The 26289-nt window shown below is 44.1% G+C and overlaps 1 protein-coding gene across 1 annotated transcript in view; it reads right to left on the bottom strand.

Annotated features, from left to right (window-relative positions):
* The window catches only part of slc35f3b (solute carrier family 35 member F3b), a 187115-nt gene extending 161110 nt beyond the window's left edge, over positions 1-26005 (bottom strand). The window contains exons 1-2 of the mRNA XM_045687037.1: positions 25743-26005; positions 24139-24359 (exon numbers count right to left, since the gene is read on the bottom strand). Of these exons, the coding sequence (XP_045542993.1) occupies positions 24139-24359; positions 25743-25840 (319 nt within the window). The 5' untranslated portion in view covers positions 25841-26005. The remainder of the gene's footprint in view (positions 1-24138; positions 24360-25742) is intronic.
* Positions 26006-26289: the final 284 nt, after the last annotated feature.

The raw sequence follows: 26289 nt of genomic DNA, 5'->3' as shown, positions 1-26289 counted from the left end.
AATATGTACATATAAGTATATGGATGAGCGATGTCCGAGCAGGATAGGCAAGGTGCAATAGATGGTATAAAATACAGTATATAAATGTGATATGAGTAATGTAAGATATGTAGACATTATTAAAGAGGCATTATTTAGAGCGGCATTGTTTAATGTGACTAGTGATCCATTTATTCAAGTGTCCAGTGATTGGGTCTCCATGTAGGCAGCAGCCTCTCTGAGTTAGTGATGGCTGTTTAGCAGTCTGAAGGCCTTGAGATAGAAGCTGTTTTTCAGTCTCTTGGTCCCAGCTTTGATGCACCTGTACTGACCTCGACTTCTGGATGATAGCGGGGTGAACAGGCAGTGGCTCGGGTGGTTGTTGTCCTTGATCTTTTTGGCCTTCCTGTGACATCGAGTGCTGTAGGTGTCATGGAGGACAGGTAGTTTGCCCCCGGTGATGCATTGTGCAATTTTATGACCAATATATGCAGAAATCCAGGTAATTCTAAAGGGTTCACATACTTTTTCTTCCCACTGTATATACCGTATTAGCTAACTGGTTCATCCCACAGGTTCATATCACTCATATATACTGTATTAGATAACTGGTTCATCCCACAGGTTCATATCACTCATATATACTGTATTAGATAACTGGTTCATCCCACAGGTTCATATCACTCATATATACCGTATTAGCTAACTGGTTCATCCCACAGGTTCATATCACTCATATATACCGTATTAGATAACTGGTTCATCCCACAGGTTCATATCACTCATATATACCGTATTAGCTAACTGGTTCATCCCACAGGTTCATATCACTCATATATACCGTATTAGATAACTGGTTCATCCCACAGGTTCATATCACTGATATATACCGTATTAGATAACTGGTTCATCCCAGAGGTTCATATCACTCATATATACCGTATTAGCTAACTGGTTCATCCCACAGGTTCATATCACTCATATATACTGTATTAGATAACTGGTTCATCCCACAGGTTCATATCACTCATTTATACTGTATTAGCTAAGTGGTTCATACACTTTTAGAAAAAAAAGGTGCTATCTAGAACCTACAAGGGTTATTTTTTTTAGCTTTCCCCACTACACACTGTAGATTCAAAGCACCTTAAAGGGATAGTTCACCCTAATTACAAAATGACATATTGCTTTCTTTACCCAGTAAGCAGTGTATGGACAAGGATGGAACGCTGTCTTACCTTATCAATAGACTGCTTACAGGGTTAGGAAACCAAAATGTCATTTTGTAATTTGTGTGAACCATCAACGTTGACAGAGACTGGAGAAAATTGCTGGGTAATGATATTGTGGCTTACTCTTGAGTTCTCACTCCCCACTGACCCCATCCCCACACTAGATGTATTACCTTTCTGTATCATGCTGCTTCCCTAGTCATTACACAGGAAATGTAAATTACATCATAGCCAACACGAAATGCATTTGTTGCTCACACTCAATCTCCTCGACACTCATTTGATATTGACTGGTTTTCTATAGCCTTTTCTATAACCTCTGGACTGTGTATTATTCTGGATTATCTTTCACTATTTTTCATCCACACCTCTTGTTACAGTTTTTAACAATCACTTCGGCACTAATTTCAGAACCTTGTGGTCATTTTTCAAAACTCTAGACACAAAACTCAAAACTTGTAACACAGGCTGTCCAATGTTCAAAACATTGCATTGTGCATTCATATCTTTAAAGAAACCTTGCACTTGCAGAATCATTAGTTCAAATAACTCCTTTATCGTGAAATACCATAGGAACATTAATTTAGATTACCCACACACAAGATACCGATAGTTTCACTGTGTAGTTGTTCGTACAATCATTAAATATTGTAGTACAAAATATGTGATACATGTTTCATTATGCTACTACACGTAAATACATCACTGTAAAAGGACTAGTAGAGAGAATACTACAGACACAGTGGAATCATTGAACAAAATATGACATTTATTGATGAAATACAATAAAATCACGACATAGGTTTCTTTGAATTAAAGCAAAAATAATTAGCTACAAAAAAAGAAAAAAACTACAGTAAAACATCAACTGCAGTGTTCCTCACCTGGCTTACTGTAAAAAGCTAAACAAAGGATTGATTACTGTACTTCTATATTTCCATCAACCCTGTCTTGTGGATTTGGCCATAGGTTCTCATCCACATCACAATGGATGTTTTCATTAGCCAAACATCTTGGGAAGAATCTTCAGGCATGGCGAATCCAGGCCTGACACTGGTCTGCCGTGATGTCATTGCATGCGTCATCCATGGCCTGGAGAAGGGAGGGCGCCTATCGTGAGGGCGCCTATCATCTACCTTCCACCTCCATGTGGAGAAAAATTCCTCAATCGGGTTTTAGGAAAGGAGAGTATGGGGGTAAGTACAGGGTGGTAAATTTTGGTTGGGCCTGAAACCATGCTTGCAACATTTGAACATGGTGGAACCTGACATTATCCCACACAATGACATAGGTCACGCCATCAGCTCTACAGACCTGATTTAGCTCATCAAGGAAGGTTACATTCAAACAGTGAATCATGTGGCTGCCTGCAACTCAATATATAGAGTATATAGAGTAGAGAGCTTTAGTTGTTGTTCGATCAAACATTAGAACAGGCAAGATGAGTAATCTAAGCAACTTTGACAGTGGAATGATTGTTGATGCCACACATGGTGATTCCAGCATCTCAGAAACAGCTGCCTTCCTGGGATTTTTATGCACTACAGTCTCTATAGTTTACAGAGAATGGTGCGATAAACAAAACACATTCAGTGAGCGGGCATTTCTGTGGGCAAAAACACCTTGTTAATGAGAGAGGTCAGAGGAGAATGTCCAGACTCATTCAAGCTAACAGAAAGGCCACTAATGCTCAAATAACAGCTGTTTAAAACAGTGGTGTGCAGAATGGCATCTCTTAACATACAGCACAATTAATAATTCAAGCTGTTGTGGAGGCAAAAGGGGGTCCTACCCAGTACTAGATAGGTGTACCTAATAAAGTGGCCGGTGAGTGTACAGTAATGTCAAATCTGAAAACATGATCTGGAAAAGTGGTACATGGGACCATAGAAACAGTGTCTGATAAAGAATGATGATGAAATATTACATCCATAGTGTCACGTCCTGACCAGCAGATGGAGCTGTTGTTGTAGTTTTGGGGTCAGGACGTGGCAGTCTTGTGTTCTGTGTTGGTCTTGTGACTCCTAATCAGGAACAGCTGGGGATCGTTGTTCCTGATTGGGAGTCATATATGTAGGAGTATGTTTGTCACTTGGGTTTGTGGGTAGTTGTTTTTACACTGCGTGTATAGCCTGTAAAACTGCTACTGTTGTCACCGTCATTGTTTTTTCAAGTGGATGCTTTACTCTTTTTTGGTAATAAAATAACCATGAGTATTCACATACCTGCTGCGCCTTGGTCCATTCATGAAGACAACCGTTACAGAACTACCCACCACCAAAGGACCAAGCAGCAGAAGAGGAGGAAGCCACAGGAGAAGGAAATGGAAGAATGGACCTGGCAGGACGAGAGAAAATTCTGGGCGGACAAGTTAAGGGAGCTGAGGGAACCCGAGAGGCAGCCCCAAGATTTTTTTTGGGGGGGCACACGGGTAGTTTGGCCAGGCCAGGGAAGAGCCGTAAGCCAGCTACCCGTGACTACAGGGAGGTGCGTACGAGGTGGAGGGCGTCATGTTACGCTGAGGTGCGCACCATCTCGCCTATACGGACGCACAGCCCAGTGCGCCCAGTACCAGCGCCCCGCAGGTGCCAGGGCAAGGGGAGCATCGAGCCGGAAGGGGTGATGCCAACCCTGCACTCAAGACCGCCAGTGCGCCCTTTCGGTCCGGTGTTTCCCGCTAGACACACTAGCATGGAGGTGCGTGTCTCCAGGCTGGTACGTCCAATACCTGCCCCACACATCAGGAGTCAACAGTCACCAGAGCTGCCCGCCAGTCAACAGTCGTCGGAGCTGCCCGCCAGTCAACAGTCGTCGGAGCTGCCCGCCAGTCAACAGTCGTCGGAGCTGCCCGCCAGTCAACAGTCGTCGGAGCTGCCCGCCAGTCAACAGTCGCCGGAGTGGCCGGACTGCGCTGAACTGCTGGAGTGGTCGGACTGCGCTGAACTGCCGGAGTGGCCGGACTGCGCTGAACTGCCGGAGTGGCCGGACTGCCCTGAACTGCCGGAGTGGCCGGACTGCCCTGAACTGCCGGAGTGGCCGGACTGCCCTGAACTGCCGGAGTGGCCGGACTGCCCTGTTCTGCCGGAGTGGCCGGACTGCCCTGTTCTGCCGGAGTGGCCGGACTGCCCTGTTCTGCCGGAGTGGCCGGACTGCCCTGTTCTGCCGGAGTGGCCGGACTGCCCTGTTCTGCCGGAGTGGCCGGACTGCCCTGTTCTGCCAGAGTGGCCGGACTGCCCGGTTCTGCCAGAGGTGCCCGCCTGCCCTGATCTGCCAGGGTGCCCGGCCTGTCAGGATCAGCCCGAGTGGTCCTCCTGCCCTCCGGTCCAGCCCGAGTGGTCCTCCTGCCCTCCGGCCCAGCCCGAGGGGCCCGCATGCCTTCCGGCCCAGCCCGAGGGGCCCGCATGCCTTCCGGCCCAGCCCGAGGGGCCCTCCTGCTCTCCGGCCCAGCCCGAGGGGCCCTCCTGCTCTCCGGCCCAGCCCGAGGGGCCCTCCTGCTCCCCGGCCCAGCCCGAGGGGCCCTCCTGCTCCCGGCCCAGCCCGAGGGGCCCTCCTGCTCCCCGGCCCAGCCCGAGGGGCCCTCCTGCTCCCCGGCCCAGCCCGAGGGGCCCTCCTGCTCCCCGGCCCAGCCCGAGGGGCCCTCCTGCTCCCCGGCCCAGCCCGAGGGGCCCTCCTGCCCCCCGGCCCAGCCCGAGGGGCCCTCCTGCCCCCGGCCCAGCCCGAGGGGCCCTCCTGCCCCGGCCCAGCCCGAGGGCCCTCCTGCCCCCCGGCCCAGCCCGAGGGGCCCTCCTGCCCCCCGGCCCAGCCCGAGGGGCCCTCCTGTTCCCCGGCCCAGCCCGAAGGGCCCTCCTGTCCTCCGGCCCGGCTCGAGGGGTCCGTCTGCCTGGTGCAGCTATCAGCTCCACCAAAGTGGGCGACGCCGAGGGTGGAGCAGGGTCCACGTCCTGCACCGGAGCCACCTCCAGGATAGGTGGGTTGGGGAGGGAGGGTGTAGCACAGTGCCGTCGGTGACGGCAGCCACCCTCCCTTCCCTCCCTTATTGTTTAGGGGTTATTGTTTATGGGTTTTGTTGGGGATTTTGTTGGTTGGTGTTTTTTCGTTGTTAGGTGCATTCCGGGGTCTGCACCTTGAGGGGGGGGTACTGTCACGTCCTGACCAGCAGATGGAGCTGTTGTTGTAGTTTTGGGGTCAGGACGTGGCAGTCTTGTGTTCTGTGTTGGTCTTGTGACTCCTAATCAGGAACAGCTGGGGATCGTTGTTCCTGATTGGGAGTCATATATGTAGGAGTATGTTTGTCACTTGGGTTTGTGGGTAGTTGTTTTTACACTGCGTGTATAGCCTGTAAAACTGCTACTGTTGTCACCGTCATTGTTTTTTCAAGTGGATGCTTTACTCTTTTTTGGTAATAAAATAACCATGAGTATTCACATACCTGCTGCGCCTTGGTCCATTCATGAAGACAACCGTTACACATAGATAATGTAGTCCAATTGGTTCATGTTCCACGGTAACTGGTGTCAATGGATCTCGTTATCCTGAACCTTTCATGATCTAAACATGGAATATTGTTTGTCAGTTTCCATAAAACTATGCATTAAGAGTAATGCAACAGTTACTTATCATTTTGATCAGTTGTATCAATTGATAGTTAGATCATTGTAATGAAATGAATAGATAGTCATCTCAGACGTAATGTGTGAATTGCATTTTGAAATGGTAATACTTTGATGTTAAGTTGTGTCATTTTGAACAGGTGATTTTAGTTCAATGAACAAATGATCTTAGCTTTATGTGTATTGTATCCAAGCAATTGGAAAAAGTGTTAGAGTTTTGAAAAATGTGCATTTTGATCATTGGTTGTGAGTTTTGTGTCTGGAGTTTTGAAAAATGACATCAAGGTTCTGAAATGAGTGCCAAAGTGATTGTAAAAAACTGTATAAAAGATAAAACGTCATATTCTCCAGACTTTTACTTAGGCTTTGTTGTTTTCCCCCCAACAGTTTTCTAATCATAGACCAATCTAACCATAATCCCTGAAACAGCCAAATATCAAGCAGCATTTAACACTGCGCAAAAATCTATTATTTAGCCAGAATTCTCAGTCTGTATTCTCTGAATCACAGAATGGCTGTGTGTGTGTGTGTGTGTGTGTGTGTGATTGTGTGTGTGCGCGCGTGCGTGTGTGTGTGTGGGAGAGAGGTAAACACACAGCTTTAGAACTACTGGATGTGCCTTTTAAAAATTAACAGCCTCTATGTACACTACATCTTCTCTGGTACACTGAAACATATCCACTGATAAGTTGAACAGCCTCTATGTACACTACATATTCTCTGGTACACTGAAACATATCCACTGATATGTTGAACAGCCTCTATGTACACTACATATTCTCTGGTACACTGAAACATATCCACTGATAAGTTGAACAGCCTCTATGTACACTACATATTCTCTGGTACACTGAAACATATCCACTGATAAGTTGAACAGCCTCTGTGTGTCACGTCCTGACCAGTAAAAGGGGTTATTTGTCATTTTAGTTTGGTCAGGGCGTGGCAGGGGGTGTTTGTTTTGTGTGTTTTGGTGTTTTTGGTTTATGTTCTATGTTTTCTATTTCTATGTTTAAATCTAGTTTTCTATTTCTATGTTGGGTTTTTGGTAGGACCTCCAATTAGAGACAGCTGGTTGTCGTTGCCTCTAATTGGAGGCCATATTTAGTTGAGGTTTGTTTCACTTGTGTTTTGTGGGTGGTTATTTCCTGTATAGTCTGTGCACCTTATGGGACTGTTTCGTTATTTGTTTCTTTTGTTTAAGTGTTATTTCTAATAAATTAAGAAGATGAGCACTTTACACGCTGCGCCTTGGTCCAATCCTTACGACGCCTATGACACTATGTACACTACATATTCTCTGGTACACTGAAACATATCCACTGATAAGTTGAACAGCCTCTATGTACACTACATATTCTCTGGTACACTGAAACATATCCACTGATAAGTTGAACAGCCTCTATGTACACTACATCTTCTCTGGTACACTGAAACATATCCACTGATAAGTTGAACAGCCTCTAGGGCCATAGACACTACAGGCCCATAGACACTACAGGCCCATAGACACTAAGGGCCATAGACATTACAGACCCATATACACTACAGACCCATAGACACTAAGGGCCATATACACTACAGACCCATAGACACTAAGGGCCATAGACACTACAGACCCATAGACACTAAGGGCCATAGACACTACAGACCCATATACACTACAGGGCCATAGACACTAAGGGCCATATACACTACAGGGCCATAGACACTACAGACCCATATACACTACAGACCCATAGACACTAAGGGCTATATACACTACAGGGCCATAGACACTACAGGGCCATAGACACTACAGACCCATATACACTACAGGGCCATCGACACTACAGACCCATAGACACTAAGGGCCATAGACACTACAGACCCATAGACACTACAGGGCCATAGACACTACAGACCCATAGACACTACAGACCCATAGACACTGCAGGCCCATAGACACTACAGACCCATAGACACTACAGGCCCATAGACACTACAGATCCATAGACACTACAGACCCATATACACTACAGGCCCATAGACACTACAGGCCCATAGACACTACAGATCCATAGACACTACAGACCCATATACACTACAGGGGCAAAATGATATTTCAGAGAGCCTCAACAGCAGCTGTTGGTGATGGTGTTGACATGGTTGTCACAATGTGTAATATTAACATGTGGACCCAACTGTCACCAGTGTGTAATGATACAGTATTGAAACAGCTGTAACCAAACAGCAGCTCTACCATTTGTGCTGGATGGCTCATCCAGTACCTCAAATACATGTGAAGTACACACTACAGGGGCGGCAGGTAGCCTAGTGGTTAGAGCGTTGGGCCAGTACCCGAAAGGTTGCAGGATGGAATCCCTGAGCTGACAAGGTAAAAATCTGTCGTTCTACATCTGAACCAGGTAGTTAACCCCCTGTTCCCCAGTAGGCTGCCATTGTAAATAAGAATGTGTTCTTAACTGACTTGCCTAGTTAAAAACATACATATTATTGTATGATCTCTCTAATCATCACCCCTCCATTCATCTCTAGCCTAGCCTGGTCCCAGGTCTGTTTGTGCTGTCTTACTATTGTAGTGAGTTGGCAAGACAGCACAAATATATCTGGAAGCAGGCTAATGCATGAATCTCTTACTTTCCAATCCAGACACAGAGAGACACAGAGAGACACAGAGAGCGTTGGGACGTCTGTCCCTGTTGGTTACATCGACCCATTGTGGTCCTAAACAACACCGCTGAGAGCCTGATCACCTCTCCCCCTTATCCATTCATCAATGTGGTTGGTCCTGAACAACACCGCTGAGAGCCTAATCATCTCCCCCCTTATCCATTCATCATTGTGGTCCTGAACAACACCGCTGAGGGCCTGATCACCTCTCCCCCTTATCCATTCATCATTGTGGTCCTGAACAACACCGCTGAGGGCCTGATCACCTCTCCCCCTTATCCATTCATCATTGTGGTCCTGAACAACACCGCTGAGGGCCTGATCACCTCTCCCCCTTATCCATTCATCATTTTCTTCCTCTGCTCCTCCCTTCATCATCTCCTAGAGAGACAGAGTGCTGTGAGCAGATGAAGGAGGTAGGGATTTAGGGATAAATTGGCAGCATTTCCATTACAAGGAAGAGTGACTGAGGAGGAAGCTCTGCAGCTGGAAGTGTCTGATAAATGTGAGAGTGTATAACCCATTACCATCAAACATTGCCACTTCAAATCTCACATCCCTGCACTGCTGAGAACCACTAGAGCTCTATGACAGCCAAGGAGAAGAAGAGACAACAGAGAGAAAGAGAAAGATGGAGAAGAGGAGAGGGAAAGAAAGAAAGAAAGAAAGAAAGAAAGAAAGAAAGAAAGAGAGAGAGAGAGAGAGAGAGAGAGAGAGAGAGAGAGAGACAGAGCAAGAGAGATAGAGAGAGCGAGAGAGAGAGAGAGAGCGCGAGAGAGAGAGAGAGAGAGAGTGGAGCAAAGAGAGAGAGAGAGAGAGAGAGAGAGAGTGGAGCAAAGAGAGAGAGAGAGAGCGAGAGAGAGAGCGAGCGAGAGAGAGAGAGAGAGAGAGAGAGAGAGAGAGAGTGGAGCAAAGAGAGAGAGAGAGAGAGAGAGAGAGAGAGAGAGAGAGTGGAGCAAAGAGAGAGAGAGAGAGCGAGAGAGCGAGCGAGAGAGAGAGAGAGAGAGAGAGAGAGAGAGAGAGTGGAGCAAAGAGAGAGAGAGAGAGGAGCAGAGAGAGAGAGAGCGAGAGAGGAGCAGAGAGAGAGAGAGAGAGAGAGTGGAGCAAAGAGAGAGAGAGGAGCAGAGAGAGAGAGGAGCAGAGAGAGAGAGAGGAGCAGAGAGAGAGTGGAGCAGAGAGAGAGAGGAGCAGAGAGAGAGAGAGAGGAGCAGAGAGAGAGTGGAGCAGAGAGAGAGAGAGCGAGAGAGAGAGAGAGCAGCAGAGAGAGAGTGGAGCAGAGAGAGGAGGAGAGAGAGTGGAGCAGAGAGAGAGAGAGAGAGAGAGAGGAGCAGAGAGAGAGAGAAAGAGAGAGTGGAGCAAAGAGAGAGAGAGGAGCAGAGAGAGAGAGAGAGAGACAGAGGAGCAGAGAGAGAGAGAGCGAGAGAGGAGCAGAGAGAGTGTGGAGCAGAGAGAGAGAGAGAGGAGCAGAGAGAGAGTGGAGCAGAGAGAGAGAGAGAGGAGCAGAGAGAGAGAGAAAGAGAGAGTGGAGCAGAGAGAGAGAGAGGAGCAGAGAGAGAGGAGCAGAGAGAGAGAGAGAGAGAGAGGAGCAGAGAGAGTGTGGAGCAGAGAGAGAGAGAGGAGCAGAGAGAGAGTGGAGCAGAGAGAGAGAGGAGCAGAGAGAGAGTGGAGCAGAGAGAGTGGAGCAGAGAGAGAGAGAGTGGAGCAGAGAGAGTGGAGCAGAGAGAGAGAGAGAGGAGCAGAGAGAGAGTGGAGCAGAGAGACTGTACATGACGTTGTTCCACTGAAGGGCCGTGCTGTGCCAGGCCGTGAATATCACGGTTCCTATTTCATTTCCATTTGCCCATTGTCTGCTTTATTCCTGGAACCAAGTGGGATGTTCAGCCTCGTTTGATATCTGGTACTGACCTCCAACCAAGTAGGCCAGTGGGTGGGGTTACAAATGCCAGGACTCAATGACTTGTCTCACGCAATGATGTCACAGTCTCGCATATGTTGTAATAGTCATACACAAGTCACTGGCTCCATTTTTATAAGGTCAATCTGACTAGAATGGTCCAGCCACAGATATGACTTAGTACAGCTACACTAACCAATAACTCTTAAGCTAAAAACAAATAATGGAAGAAGCAAATTGGTCAGCTGGAGATGTCCAAGCACTCTTGAGTATCTGGGCAGACTCCAGCATCCAGAGGCGACTGGATTCTTCCACCAGGAATGAAAAGGTATTCATAAAAATTTTGGATAGCTGAAATGGTAATCCATCAGTCAATAAAACAGTGCATGTAAAAAATTAAGAAACTCAAGCAAGAATATAAAAAGATAAAAGACCACAACAACAAAAGTGGATCAGACAGCCAGCCAGCCAGACAGCCAGACAGCCAGCCAGCCAGACAGCCAGACAGCCAGACCGCCAGACAGTCAGACAGCCAGACAGTCAGACAGCCAGACAGCCAGCCAGCCAGACAGTCAGCCAGCCAGCCAGCCAGACAGTCAGACAGCCAGCCAGACAGCCAGACAGCCAAACAGTCAGACAGACAGTCAGACAGCCAGTCAGACAGACAGCCAGTCAGACAGTCAGACAGCCAGACAGTCAGACAGCCAGCCAAGTCAGACAGCAGTCAGACAGCCAGTCAGACAGACAGCCAGTCAGACAGTCAGACAGCCAGACAGTCAGACAGCCAGACAGCCAGACCGCCAGCCAGACAGCCAGCCAGCCAGTCAGACAGCCAGCCAGACAGTCAGACAGCCAGACAGTCAGACAGCCAGACAGTCAGACAGTCAGACAGCCAGACAGTCAGACAGTCAGACAGACAGTCAGACAGCCAGACAGTCAGACAGCCAGACAGCCAGACAGCTAGACAGACAGTCAGACAGCCAGACAGCCAGACAGCCAGACAGCCAGACAGTCAGACAGCCAGACAGTCAGACAGCCAGACAGCCAGACAGTCAGACAGCCAGACAGCCAGACAGTCAGACAGCCAGACAGCCAGAAAGCCAGACAGCCATATTTGAAGCCAGATGACGCCCAGTAGCGATGATCAACACGGTAATACATTGTTTTTAGACAAATTACTATCTAGCTAGCTACCAATGTCTTCAGCTGTCATATAAAACATCCATGGAAGGCCAACGTCGTGGACTTGGCTACATGTTTGACGTTAGTCGGAGTATTCAACTTTACATTATACAAACAAACATACTTATACTTTTCAGAGGACATTCCTGAACCTACGGACTCAGAGGAAGCTGCATGCTCGAATAGTGAAGCCACAACCTTTGAGCCCTGCACCCCCAGGCGCCAAGGGTCCATCGACACAATCAATGTTCCTACTACCCCTGAGCCCTGCACCCCCAGGCGCCAAGGGTCCATTCTCAGTTGGTAAACAGTTCAATCTCATCCACAGCAGGCTTTTATCATTGCAGGGTTATGTTCCTAAACATTATTCAAGGAGAGGGTGTGGATCTAGGAATTTATATATAAAACTGTCACACTGATTCAATGAATCATCATTCTGACCCAACACCTTTACTATTTGCATCATTTATGTATCTGGTTGGTAGATCTGGTTGGCCCCACACTGGCCTTTACTGGATAAGATTTAATACATATGAGGCAACAATACCTGGTTGGAGAACAAAACGGCACTCACACTGTCTGCCCTCAGGTTTGTTTTGGAGTCTGTACCTTATCATCCCTGTACTGCACATCTCATTTCTTCTGCCTTTATACACTGAAGAAAAATATAAACGCAATATATAAAGTGTTGGTCGCATGTTTCATGAGCTGAAATAAAAGATTGCAGAAATGTTCCATACGCACAAAAAGCTTATTTCTCTAAAATGTTTTGCACAAATGTGTTTACATCCCTGTTAGTGAGAATTTCTCCTTTGCCAAGTTAATCCATCCACCTGACAGTTGTGACATACCAAGAAGCTGATTAAACAGCATGATCATTACACAGGTGCACCTTGTGCTGGGGACAATAGAAGGCCACTCTGAAATGTGCAGTTTTGTCACACAACACAATGCCACAGATGTCTCAAGTTTTGAGGGAGCGTGCGATTGGCATGCTGACTGCAGGAATGACCACCAGAGCTGTTGCAAGAGAATTGAATGTTCATTCCTCTACCATAAGCCTCCTCTAACGTCGTTTTAGAGAATTTGGCAGTATGTCCAACCAGCCTCACAACCACAGACTATGCCAGTCCAGGACCTCCACATTCGGCTTCTTCACCTGTGGGATTGTCTGAGACCAGCCACCCGGACAGCTGATGAAACTGAGGAGTATTTCTGTCTGTAATAAAGCCCTTTTGTGGGGAAAAACTAATTCTGATTGGCGGGGCCTGGTTCCCCAGTGGGTGGACCTATAGCTAGGCCCCTGCCCAGTCATGTGGAATCCTTAGATGTCGGTCTAATTTATCTATTTTAATTGACTAATTTCATTATATGAACTGTAACTCAGTAAAATCGTTGCCATTTTAGCATGTTGCGTTTATATTTTTGGTCAGTATATTTTCCCAGGGACGAGAATACCTGCATTTCATGAGGGAGACCAAGGCCTCATACCTGGAGACACTTGAGGCCCAGCATCAGCAGCAGGATCAGCACTTCAATCAGCTGTGTGAAGATGAGGCAGCAGCCAGCCAGGGCAGCAGACAGGACAGCCAGGGTGGCTCAGATGGCCCAGACCGCCTCGTTTAACAGCTTCAGAGATGTATTTGGACAGATTGTCCAAGCCATAAAAGGATGTCAGACACCAGCAGCAGACATGTCACAAGACTAAACTGGCTGAAGTTCTTATGTAAACTACTTAATTTTTTATTCACTTACATTTGCACTACATCAAAAGCATTCTGAATGTGGTTTCAATTACTGTTCATTGTATTTAGCCTACTGTTAAACAATGAAAATAATGTACATTTTGCAGATTTTGGACCAATACACTTCTTAAATATGCTTACTTGTTGATTTGAAATGTAGGAAATAAAGATTAGGCATACTATGACTGACACACTTATGAAACAACAAATCAAACGCGAACATAGCGAACATAGACAAAACTATTGTAGTAGGCTCTTCACAGGGTCGTAAAAAACGAAACTTAGAAGAACATACATGATGTCTAAATGTTAAATCAGCATAAGGGAGGAAATTAGTACGTTAATAATCCTCAAAGGTAAAATCACGAGATGGGGGTACAGTAACCAAAAAAGGGAGACATCCACTGAGATAATGGACCAGGCTTGGTCTGTCATGCTAGGATTTCTGTTGTTGCTGCTTTGTTGTCCAAAGTGTGTTGGTGGAGTTGGGTGCTAGCAGTTTTTCCCGAGAATTAAACCTAGTCCTGTTTCCAGCTCCATGGCAAATGGAAAACAACCATGAACCAGCAAGGCTAGTTTGTGTTGGTTCCGGCTCGGCACGACACAGTTTGGTTCCTCTAGTGGAATTGCACCAATAGAGACACATCGGTTCTCCCAGAGATGCAGCAGGAGTCATGGAGAGCTAGAGAGACTCCAGTGGGGACAAGCTGGGGTTCAGCAGCAGGTGTGATCTACCCATCCTCCTCAATAATTGATTTGATCTTGTTGCATAACAGAACAGAACTTTCTACATCACATTGGAACATCCCTCAACCACCCAACACACACATACACATCTGGCATAGCAAACAGTGCAGGAGGTCTTGAAGAAACGTTAAGGTGTTGTTTCAACATAATTTGTCAACGTATTGTGACGTGGAATCAACATGGAAAATACATTGGATTTGAAAAAAGTCATCAACCATTTCCTGCAGCATTGTAAAGATTAAAATTAAGGTAAAACTTCAAATTAAATACAATGACTTAATGTGACTAGCAGGTTGTTACATCAATCTAATTTCAACATAATCATCAGAACTATATGTACATTGAACCTGCGAGGAAAATTCCACTTAGAAATGTAAAAAATATTTTCCATCCTATATTCAATATATATTGGGTGGCGGAAAATATGTTTAATTTATTATTTCATTCTACATTTTATTTTACCTTTTTTCAATATTGATAGTAACATTTTACGTTTGAATATATTTTCTCCATAGATTCCACGTCGCAATACGTTGCCAAATTACATTGAAACAACGTTGATTCAACCAGTGTGTGCCCAGTGGGCTAGCTATGGTCCACCTCAAAGTGGGAGGTTCCTTCCAAAGCCTTCTCAGTTAGGACACAAGTTCCAGTCAAATTCCAGCCTATTAGAATGGCTGCAGTATGTACACTATATAACTGATATCTAAAACATACAACTCACACAACAAAACCAATAAACGCTGTCACATACCCAGAAGACTGGTGCGCGATACTGTGCACCATGTTTAATGGAAATGGGAGGGCTAGGGAGTTGGACATTTAAGAAGCGTGGCTGTCAAGTGACCATATGGTGTACGACAAGTTCTGACATGTTGGCATACTTTGATTTGATGTGATTATGTGAGGCTTCATTAGACAGTCTGTTCCTGTCTGACATTAGAAATATAGCCGGCCCAGTTCTGGCTGTTTCATTTGTTTCCTGTTTGATAAATCATTCAGATACATGTCATTTCAGCCTCAGCAGGCCACCCATGTTGATGCTGATGTTGATGATGTGGTAGTGTGTGTGTGGCCCTCAGACCCATCTCTGCCCAGTGTGCACGTATGGGCAGAACCATCTCCCTTTCCTGTGTAATGCACACTGTCACACGCCCTGGCCAGAGTCTTACACACACAAAGACATTACCCCCAATGGTAACATTACACAGACATTACCCCCAATGGTAACATTACACAGACATTACCCCCAATGGTAACATTACACAGACATTACCCCCAATGATAACATTACCCAGACATTACCCCCAATGGTAACATTACACAGACATTACCCCCAATGGTAACATTACACAGACATTACCCCCAATGGTAACATTACACAGACATTACCCCTAATGGTAACATAACACAGACATTACCCCCAATGGTAACATTACATAGACATTACCCCCAATGGTAACATTACACAGACATTACCCCCAATGGTAACATTACACAGACATTACCCCCAATGGTAACATTACACAGACATTACCCCTAATGGTAACATAACACAGACATTACCCCCAATGGTAACATTACATAGACATTACCCCCAATGGTAACATTACACAGACATTACCCCCAATGGTAACATTACACAGACATTACACCTAATGGTAACATTACACAGACATTACCCCCAATGGTAACATTACAAAGACATTACCCCAATGGTAACATTACAAAGACATTACCCCCAATGGTAACATTACAAAGACATTACCCCCAATGGTAACATTACAAAGACATTACCCCCAATGGTAACATTACAAAGACATTACCCCCAATGGTAACATTACAAAGACATTACCCCCAATGGTAACATTACAAAGACATTACCCCCAATGGTAACATTACAAAGACATTACCCCCAATGGTAACATTACAAAGACATTACCCCCAATGGTAACATTACAAAGACATTACCCCCAATGGTAACATTACAAAGACATTACCCCCAATGGTAACATTACAAAGACATTACCCCCAATGGTAACATTACAAAGACATTACCCCCAATGGTAACATTACATAGACATTACCCCCAATGGTAACATTACAAAGACATTACCCCCAATTGTAACATTATACAGACATTACTCAATGGTAACATGTGTTCTGTTGTTTTCTCATAGTAAAAACAACATTATACAGACATTACCCCCAATGGTAACATTATACAGACATTACCCCCAATGGTAACATTATACAGACATTACCCCAATGGTAAAGGTGGTTTGTTGTTTTCTCATAGTTAAAACAACCCTATACTTTTTAAGATTGTCAAATAAGAGTCATTCATTCATTTGTTCATTTATTAATGTATTTATTTCCAACAGCCATTAGCCCAAACAACGAAGAATATGTTGGGAAAGGAGGAGTGCTATTGTTAACAACATTTACATGTCTATGATGTTAATGCCTTACAAGGTATCCTTTCCTGCTGGCCTATATGATGAAGAGTTCCAGGCAGACAGAGTGGCAGTGGTATGATAACAGAACAGGCAGTTGGAAAGCCCAGTCCAATGTTCCATCCACAATGTCTCCATACTAGTCTAGTTAGCTCACTGTGTGTCTCTGAAAGCTCCAGCTATATTTAAACAACGGTAATAAATACTGGTGTTCGGTCCTGGGGATGCCCAACGCTAGAGAAACTGGAGATAGGCTCCTACCCTATAGGCCGTTGTGGCTCAGACAAGGCTAGTTACTGTAAATACTAGTGAGGATGGGACTTGACCATTTTAGTGTAGATGTTGGACCATGCCAACAGGAAGTTAAAGACTGTAGCTCTGTTCGAATACTCATAATAAACGCACTAACCATACTATTTGTGAAGTAAATTGAGTATGTAGTATGCTTATTGGTCATAGTATGGATATAGTTAGTATGCCAAAAGTTCCAGGATGTCATACTAAATTCTCCAAAAAATGAAGTATACACGCAGAGGACACTATTTCCGTACTTTAGGGTCCATAATGCAATTCTTCAGGAAATGGGCATGGCTACACATCGTTTCCAGATTTGAAGAAGATGGCGGAAAATATGCAGTGGAAGTACAACGAGAGCGGATACAAATTCATTGCTTTAACTAATTATGACAAATGTTAAGAAAATGCTGACCAATGTAATAAAGTAATGACTTTTGAAATAAGTTACCTTACACATTATATTGGCTGACAATTTGTTAGCTACGCTGTCCTTACGAACCACATAGCGTATCATTACAGCAGTATGTACCGGTATGTTGTTAGCTAGCTACCTAGCATTAGTTGGCTACTTATACATCAAACTTGCCAGTATATTAACTATAGGGTAACAAACTACCCAACGTTTATTGACTTGATTTTTCCCGTCATTCTTAGCTTAGCTAAGTGGTATAGTCATTGTGTGTTCTCAATGGACATTCGTGTGCTTTCGTAAATTCTCTCTGGCTATCTACTCCGATCTCAGAGCACTCTCGTATGAGTGTACCAGAGCGCAGAATAATGAATTTACGAGCCTCAAAACCCGTTGAATATGGCCGTGTCAGTAAACTTCGGCAAAAAGCGTAATTAAATTGTTGCCAGCAGCACAGTTACAGTCACCAACGCTCTGGATAACATGAAACCTACCTAAACAGGTCTGCTAGGGTGAGTAAAATGGTCAGAGAAGTCTCATTTGTGTCTGGAAGTTGCTAGCAAGTTCAGAATGCTAAAATCAACCCTACTCCTTCGCCCGAGCGTCCAGTGTGAGCTCCGAGAGCAAAACGCTCTGATTTTACGGACAATCTGAAAACACTCTGAATTTACGAGCGCACTCTGGCACTCCAGATTGAATTTAAGAACACACCCAAAGGCGTAAAATGTCTAACTAGTAATTTGTTATGCTAACTAGCTAGCAAGAGGTTGCATAGCAACAGCATCAACTTTTGGTAGACAGGCTAAGACCTAGTACGTTCAACTGAAAGCATACTGTTTGTTTACAGTATACTAAAATGAACTAATAGTATATAGTTTAGAGGTCGACCGATTATGATTTTTCACCGCCGATACCGATACCAATTATTGGAGGACCAAAAAAAGCCAATACCGATTAATCGGACGATTTTTTTAATGTATTTTTTTATTTGTAATAATGACAATTACAACATTACTGAATGAACACTTTTATTTTAACTTAATATAATACATCAATAAAATCAATTTAGCCTCAAATAAATAATGAAACATGTTCAATTTGGTTTAAATAATGCAAAAACAAAGTGTTGGAGAAGAAAGTAAAAGTGCAATATGTGCCATGTAAGAAAGCTAACATTTAAGTTCCTTGCTCAGAACATGAGAACATATGAAAGCTGGTGGTTCCTTTTAATATGAGTCTTCAATATTCCCAGGTAAGAAGTTTTAGGTTGTAGTTATTATAGGAATGAATTATAGGACTATTTCTCTCTATACGATTTGTATTTCATATACCTTTGACTATTGGATGTTCTTATAGGCAGTTTAGTATTGCCAGTGTCACAGTATAGCTTCCGTCCCTCTCCTCGCCCCTACCTGGGCTCGAACCAGGAACACATCAACAACAGCCACCCTCAAAGCATTGTTACCCATTGCTCCACAAAAGCTGCGGCCCTTGCAGAGCTATTAGCGCGCACCCCACTAATTAGCTAGCCATTTCACATCGGTTACACCAGCCTAATCTCGGGAGTTGATAGGCTTGAAGTCATAAACAGCTCAATGCTTGAAGCACAGCGAAGAGCTGCTGGCAAACGCACGAAAATGCTGTTTGAATGAATGCTTACGAGCCTGCTGCTGCCAATCACCGCTCAGTCAGACTGCTCTATCAAATATCAAATCATATACTTAATTATAACATAATAACACACAGAAATACGAGCCTTAGGTCATTAATATGGTCGAATCCGGAAACTATCTGTCACGTCCTGACCAGTATAAGGGGTTATTGTAGTTTGGTCAGGACGTGGCAGGGGTGTGTTTGTTTAGAGTGTTTCGGGGTTTGTTGGGCTATGTTCTGTTTTAAGAGGGGTGTTTGTTTAGAGTGTTTCAGGGTTTGTTGGGCTATGTTCTAGTATGTCTATTTCTATGTGGTGTTTGTTGGGTTGACCTTCAATTGGAAGCAGCTGCTCCTAGTTGCTTCTAATTGAAGGTCGTATTTAAGAGGGGTGTTTTTCTATGGGATTTTGTGGGTAGTTGTTTCTTGTTTAGCTATGTGCATGACAAGACTGTTATCGTCGTAATTTTTGTATACGTGTGTTTTGTTTTGTTTTTCCTTCTTTCTGCCGAATAAAAGAAAATGAGTATACACATTCCCGCTGCATTTTGGTCCAATCCCTACGACAACCGTGACACTATCATTTCGAAAACAAAACGTTTATTCTTTCAGTGAAATACGGAACCGTTCCGTATTTTATCTAACGGGTGGCATCCCTAAATCTAAATATTCCTGTTACATTGCACAACCTTCAATGTTATGTCATAATTACGTACAATTCTGGAAAATTAGTTTGCAACGAGCCAGGCGGCCCAAAGTGTTGAAAATAACCTGACTCTGCGTGCAATGAACGCAAGAGAAGTAACACAATTTCCCTAGTTTAATATTGCCTGCTAACCTGGATTTGTTTTAACTAAATATGCAGGTTTAAAAAAATATACTTCTGTGTATTGATTTTAAGAAAGGCATTGATGTTTAGGTACATTCGTGCAACGATTGTGATTTTTTCGCAAATGCCCTTTTGTTAAATCATCCCCCGTTTGGCGAAGTCGGCTGTCTTTGTTAGGAAGAAATAGTCTTCACACAGTTCGCAACGAGCCAGGCGGCCCAAACTGCTGCATATACCCTGACTCTGTTGCAAGAGAAGTGACACATTTTCCCTAGTTAAAAGAAATTCATGTCAGCAGGCAATATTAACTAAATGTGCAGGTGTCATGCGACTCTAACATGCAAGGAGGGATGAAGTCAGGGGCCGGAGACTAAGGTACGTGTGAAAACACGTTTTAATGAACACAGCCCAAAAGTGCCGTAAAACAAGGCAGGGTACAGAACTCAAGCGACAGGTAAGAACCCTAAATCGAGTCGGGACACAGCCCAGCAAACCCTATTGCCTAATACTGAACGGCAAAGGAAAATCAAATCCCCAACGTACAATACAATGATACAAAATAATCCCGCACAATCCCAAACCAAAAACAGACAGACAAAATACCCCCACTAATGAACTAACTCAAAACAGGTGCTAACATAAAACAGACATCACCAAATTAAAAAGAAAAGGAGATCGGTGACAGCTAGTAGGCCGGCGACGACGACCGCCGAGTGCCGCCCGAACGGGGAGAGGCGCCACCTTCTGTAGACGTTGTGACAGCAGGTATAAAAATATATACTTGTGTATTGATTTTAAAGAAAGGCATTGATGTTTATAGTTAGGTTCACATTGGTGCAACGACAGTGCTTTTTTCGCGAATGCGCTTGTTAAATCACCCGTTTGGCGAAGTAGGCATTGATTATATGCAACGCAGGACACGCTAGATAAACTAGTAATATCATCAACCACGTGTAGTTAACTAGTGATTATGTTAAAACCTGTTGGGGCTAGGGGGCAGTATTTGCACGGCCGGATAAAAAACGTACCCGATTTAAACTGGTTACTACTCTTGCCCAGAAACGAGAATATGCATATAATTAGTAGATATGGATAGAAAACACTCTAAAGCTTCTAAAACTGTTTGGTGTCTGTGAGTATAACAGAACTCATATGGCAGGCCAAAACCTTAGAAGATTCCATACAGGAAGTGCCCTGTCTGACAATTTGTTCTCCTTCTGTGGCATCTCTATCGAAAATACAGCATCTCTGCTGTAACATGACATTTTCTAAGGCTTCCATTGGCTCTCAGAAGGTGCCAGAAAGTGTAATGCGGTGTCTGCAGTCTCTGGGTGAAGTAGAGCAGCTCTGTTTGTGAGTGGTCAGGCTGGGAACAGTGACACTGGAGATGCGCGTTCATGAGAATTCTCCATTTTTTTCTTTCAGCCTTTGAATGAATACAACGTCGCCCGGTTGGAATATTATCGCTATTTTATGAGAAAAATAGCATAAAAATTGATTTTAAACAGCGTTTGACATGTTTCGAAGTACGGTAATGGAATATTTTGCATTTTTTTTGTCACAAAATGCCCTCGCGCATCACCCTTCGGATACTGACCTGAACGCACGAACAAAACGGAGGTATTTGAATATAACTATGGATTATTTGGAACCAAAACAACATTTGTTGTTGAAGTAGAAGTCCTGGGAGTGCATTCTGACGAAGAACAGCAAAGGTAATCCAATTTTTCTTATAGTAAATCTGAGTTTGGTGAGGGCCAAACTTGGTGGGTGTCAAATTAGCTAGCCGTGATGGCCGGGCTATGTACTCAGAATATTGCAAAATGTGCTTTCGCCGAAAAGCTATTTTAAAATCTGACACCGCGATTGCATATAGGAGTTCTGTATCTATAATTCTTAAAATAATTGTTATGTATTTTGTGAACGTTATTCATGAGTAATTTACTAAATTCACCTGAAGTTTGCGGTGGGTATGCTAGTTCTGAACATCACATGCTAATGTAAAAAGCTGTTTTTTTATATAAATATGAACTTGATTGAACAAAACATGCATGTATTGTATAACATAATGTCCTAGGAGTGTCATCTGATGAAGATCATCAAAGGTTAGTGCTGCATTTAGCTGTGGTTTTGTTTTTTGTGACATATATGCTTGCTTTGAAAATGGCTGTGTGATTATTTTTGGCAGGGTACTCTCCTGACATAATCTAATGTTTTGCTTTCGCTGTAAAGCCTTTTTGAAATCGGACAATGTGGTTAGATTAACGAGAGTCTTGTCTTTAAAATGGTGTAAAATAGTCATATGTTTGAGAAATTGAAGTTATAGCATTTTTTAGGTATTTGTATTTCGCGCCACGCGATTCCACTGGCTGTTGACTAGGTGGGACGCAAACGTCCCACCTTGCCCAGGGAGGTTAAGATTGATTGTTTTTATAAGATAAGTTTAATGCTAGCTAGCAACTTACCTTGGCTCCTTGCTGCACTCGCATAACAGGTAGTCAGCCTGCCACGCAGTCTCCTTGTGGAGTGCAATGTAATCGGCCATGATTGGTGTCCAAAAATGCCGATTACCGATTGTTATGAAAACTTGGAATCGGCCCTGATTAATAGGCCATTCCGATTAATCGGCCGACCTCTAATATAGTATGTAGTATATACTCATGGATATCATAAGGTGAATGCACCAATTTGTAAGTCGCTCTGGATAAGAGCGTCTGCTAAATTACGTAAATGTAAATGTAAGTATGTAGTATACAGTATGTTAGTATGGGTATTCGAACACAGCTTGTGTCTCTGTCCACTAATCACTGCTGCTCAGAAGAGACAGTAAAAAAGGAGGCTAAACTCATGTCAGACTGTGTGTGTGTGCGCACGTGCGTGTGAGCGCGTATGTTTGTGTGTGTGTGTGTGTGTGTGTGTGTGTGTGTGTGTGTGTGTGTGTGTGTGTGTGTGTGTGTGTGTGTGTGTGTGTGTGTGTGTGTGTGTGTATGCGTGCGTCATGGCCAAACCACTGAGCTTATATAGAAACCAGTCTCATTTCACGGCTGGTAGAGTCACCCTATTCCCTATATAGTACACTACTTCTGACCATGGCCCAACCGTGAGATGCTGTGATTGCGATGATAGCACAAGTAAATTACAGCAAGAAACGAACAGCAGTGTGGGTTTGGCAAAAACAAATGTAAACCTATCTCTTCCAAAAATAACAAAACACAGCACATTTTTGGAAAAGGCTGGGGTGGCTAGAGGTTTTAGAAAACAGTTTCCCAACAACAGTGAAGGCAGAGAAATGGGTGTCAGTGAATGACTGGCTCACATAATCATTGAAGATGATTAGAAACAACTAAAGCCTCATTTTAACTCCTCTTTCTTTAAATATACATATTTGTTTGCATCATAAAACACTACTCAGGCTCATTGGGCTCATGTGAATGAGACTGAAATGAAATGTTTTCTCCATGCCACGGAAAATCCTGTTAGTTTTTTTACACCTCCATATCCCTCTCTCTTTCTGTGTGTGTGGGTCCTTTGTTTTTGCTGTCTGTGTAGGACTGTAACTAGGACATCACACAAAGAACCCAACAAGGCAAGACAATGACATCACCTGTTTGGGTGTTTACAGTTTGCTCCCACACACACCCACAACATGCTGCTTATCCCAAGGGGTCAAAACACACACACATCATGGTAATCATCAACATCATCAAGCATAATGTGTGTGTGTGTGTGTGTGTGTGTGTGTGTGTGTGTGTGTGTGTGTGTGTGTGTGTGTGTGTGTGTGTGTGTGTGTGTGTGTGTGTGTGTGTGTGTGTGTGTGTGTGTGTGTGATGTTTGTGGGATTCTTTTTACATGATTCAGCTGAAACAACAGGGCTGCTTTGCCCCAACTCTCACCCCCACTGCAACAGCCATGCATATATAATTAGGTGATTAATGCATAACAAAACACCAAACACTGTAATTCACAGGCTAATTGCTGTTTGGTAGCAACTGATGCAGCTAATTATAGTGAAAGAGGCCAGTTCTTAGGAGCAGCTGGATACACACACACACACACACACACACACACACACACACACACACACACACACACAGACACAGAGAGAGAGAGAGAGAGAGAGAGAGAGAGAGAGAGAGAGAGAGAGAGAGAGAGAGAGAGAGAGAGAGAACACACAGCATTTATTATGTTTTGTCTCAACTTTTATAGTTTACACTAATTCAAACAAAGGCTATTTCTCTTACCGTGTTTCTCAGTATCTTGCACATTTAGTCTGGACTGTTATGGATATTGGCCCTACACTTAGGTCAAATATATATAGCCCATAATTCAAGACTTCTAAATTCCCAATAAAAGTTTAAATCACACAAACTCTACACAGCATGTAACAGTCACAGGTAGGCAGCTAATTGCAAAAAAGCCAAACTGGTCAACTCACTGTTGGTGTAGACAGCATTCCAAGGCTGATAGCCATAGTATCCAGTGATCCTCAATATCCTCTCCTCTATCGACGCGCTGTTAATGTCTTCAAAGGAACGGGATGATTTTAAAGTGTCCTCTTTGATAGACTCGTCCACAACCAGATACTTCAGTTGTCTCAGTTGGGGGCTGATGTCCGAAAGCCGTCTGGGACTCACATCGGGAGACTTCCGCATCCCGCTGTAGAAAGAGTATGACATGAGAGGCGGTTAGAAGAGTGTCCGGAACCATGAGCGGGAGGTGAGGCCGGTTCAGACCAAGCGGGTTGCGAGAGTTCTAATGCGTGCGGACGGAAGGGCCGATAAAGATAAAACATGATTTCCCACGGTCAATTTCAACTCAGTCAACCACTAATGTTAAGAGCTGGTTTAGTTTCCCTCCAACACTGGTGGAAGCCACACGCCGCTGCTGGGAGCCCATAGAGCGGGAAATCTTCATCCTTCACTGACCATGTGCTCGAAAGGGGCAGAGATGGAGAGAGAAGCTAAGCGAAAGTGACTGGGCGACCACAGTGCTGTGCTGTGTACTGTATATGCATGCACTGTGCAATCCTTATTAAATAGATAGAGTTAAGACAGCCTACGTGTAGGCTTTGGTAGCTAATGAATAAATCGATTCAACGCGATTTGGAAGGATGAGGACAAAGCATTTGTGACAGTCTATGAGGCGTGCGCCAGTGCGCGCACTCGAGCGCATCATTGTATCAGTAGGCCTTGGCATCTTTTCCTCTGGATAATATTATCCAATGGCACAGGGAAACATAAACTATACTAGTATATGTTACCATTTTTTTCTTTCTTGCTGCTCCCAGCCACCATGAGGCGTTGTATGCCTAGCCTACGCTGGGAAATCAGAGGAGAGGGAATAGTATCCTATCTGATCTGTATTTGTATGGGGAATGCGCGTCGTTAATTATGTCGTGTCCACTGAAGTATTGCTCCGTGTCAATCTGTTCTAGGCTAATAGCCGACTGTTTAAACGGTAGGCTATTATGCTGAGGTCCAGGGACTCGCATGACATGAACACAACTCGTCAACTTGAACAATTCGTTTCTGTTGATCTGATAGCTTCACTGTCTCCTATCATCAGCTCAGTCGTCAGCTGGACCATTAATGCTTACAGTCATATAGTCTGATATGTTATTTCATTCCATTGTTTGGATACTAATGTGTTACTGTAACTTTCATATATAGGAATATAATTTTTTTTAAATCGAAATTTTATCCTTCAACATGGAATCGATTTTTTTCAGTGCAGGTAATGCATTTGCAGGTAAGATCTAAACACAAAGTCCGTGAGATAAACAAACAATTAACAGTCAAAATTGAACAGAAGGTAACCATTCAGTGTGGACTTAGACTAATTAACTTGTGATTCTGGTTTAGGCTATTTTATCAAAGGTTATTTTATCCGCAACTGCTTTTAGGCATGGACGCATGAAGAACATTTTCCAATAACAGCCTAGTTGTATACGCACTTACTGACTCTATAGGCTACTATGCAATGTAACCTATCTAATTTTGGAACAGTCTAGTCTACTGAGAACGTCATCATAATTCTTACATGGGCATCAAAGTAGTCGGAGGTCCGAGGTAGCACATGCAGTCCCGCCGGGGGCGTCCGACTCTGTCCCAAACACTGCCCTCTCCATCGCCGTACATGATAATGCCACTCAGTTGGGGACAGCGCGAGCCCGGTACTGTAAACCCAGTTTAACCACGGAGAAAAATAACATGGTCCCCCTTCTCACCCACACATATGCCGTTGCATTACATCATTTGAACAGGCTCAGATAGATAGGGGCAATTGCGCTCTCCAATCTCCATCCGCTTGCACACCTCGGGGCTTCTGGCGAACATTGCAACAGTGCCACCTACCCGTGGTCAGAAATACATTCCTCTTTTATGGAACCCTGAGGTAGCCTTACAAACTGGAATCGATTTTTTGTGATTCGTTTTTTAGATTAGGAACATGTCTGTGGAATTGGATGCATGACCTAGTCAATTTTGTTAACTGAGACCTTAATCCATATGAATTGCCACTGAGATCTCCACAGACCATGATTGTGGAATCGGCCTTACTTCAGACGTCAAAAGCAGTTGGCTATTAA

This window comes from Salmo salar, chromosome ssa01, assembly GCF_905237065.1.
Source record: "Salmo salar chromosome ssa01, Ssal_v3.1, whole genome shotgun sequence".
NCBI classification, from domain to species: Eukaryota; Metazoa; Chordata; class Actinopteri; order Salmoniformes; family Salmonidae; genus Salmo; species Salmo salar.
Note: the sequence above shows the minus strand (reverse complement) of the source record. Positions and strands in the feature narration are given on the sequence as shown.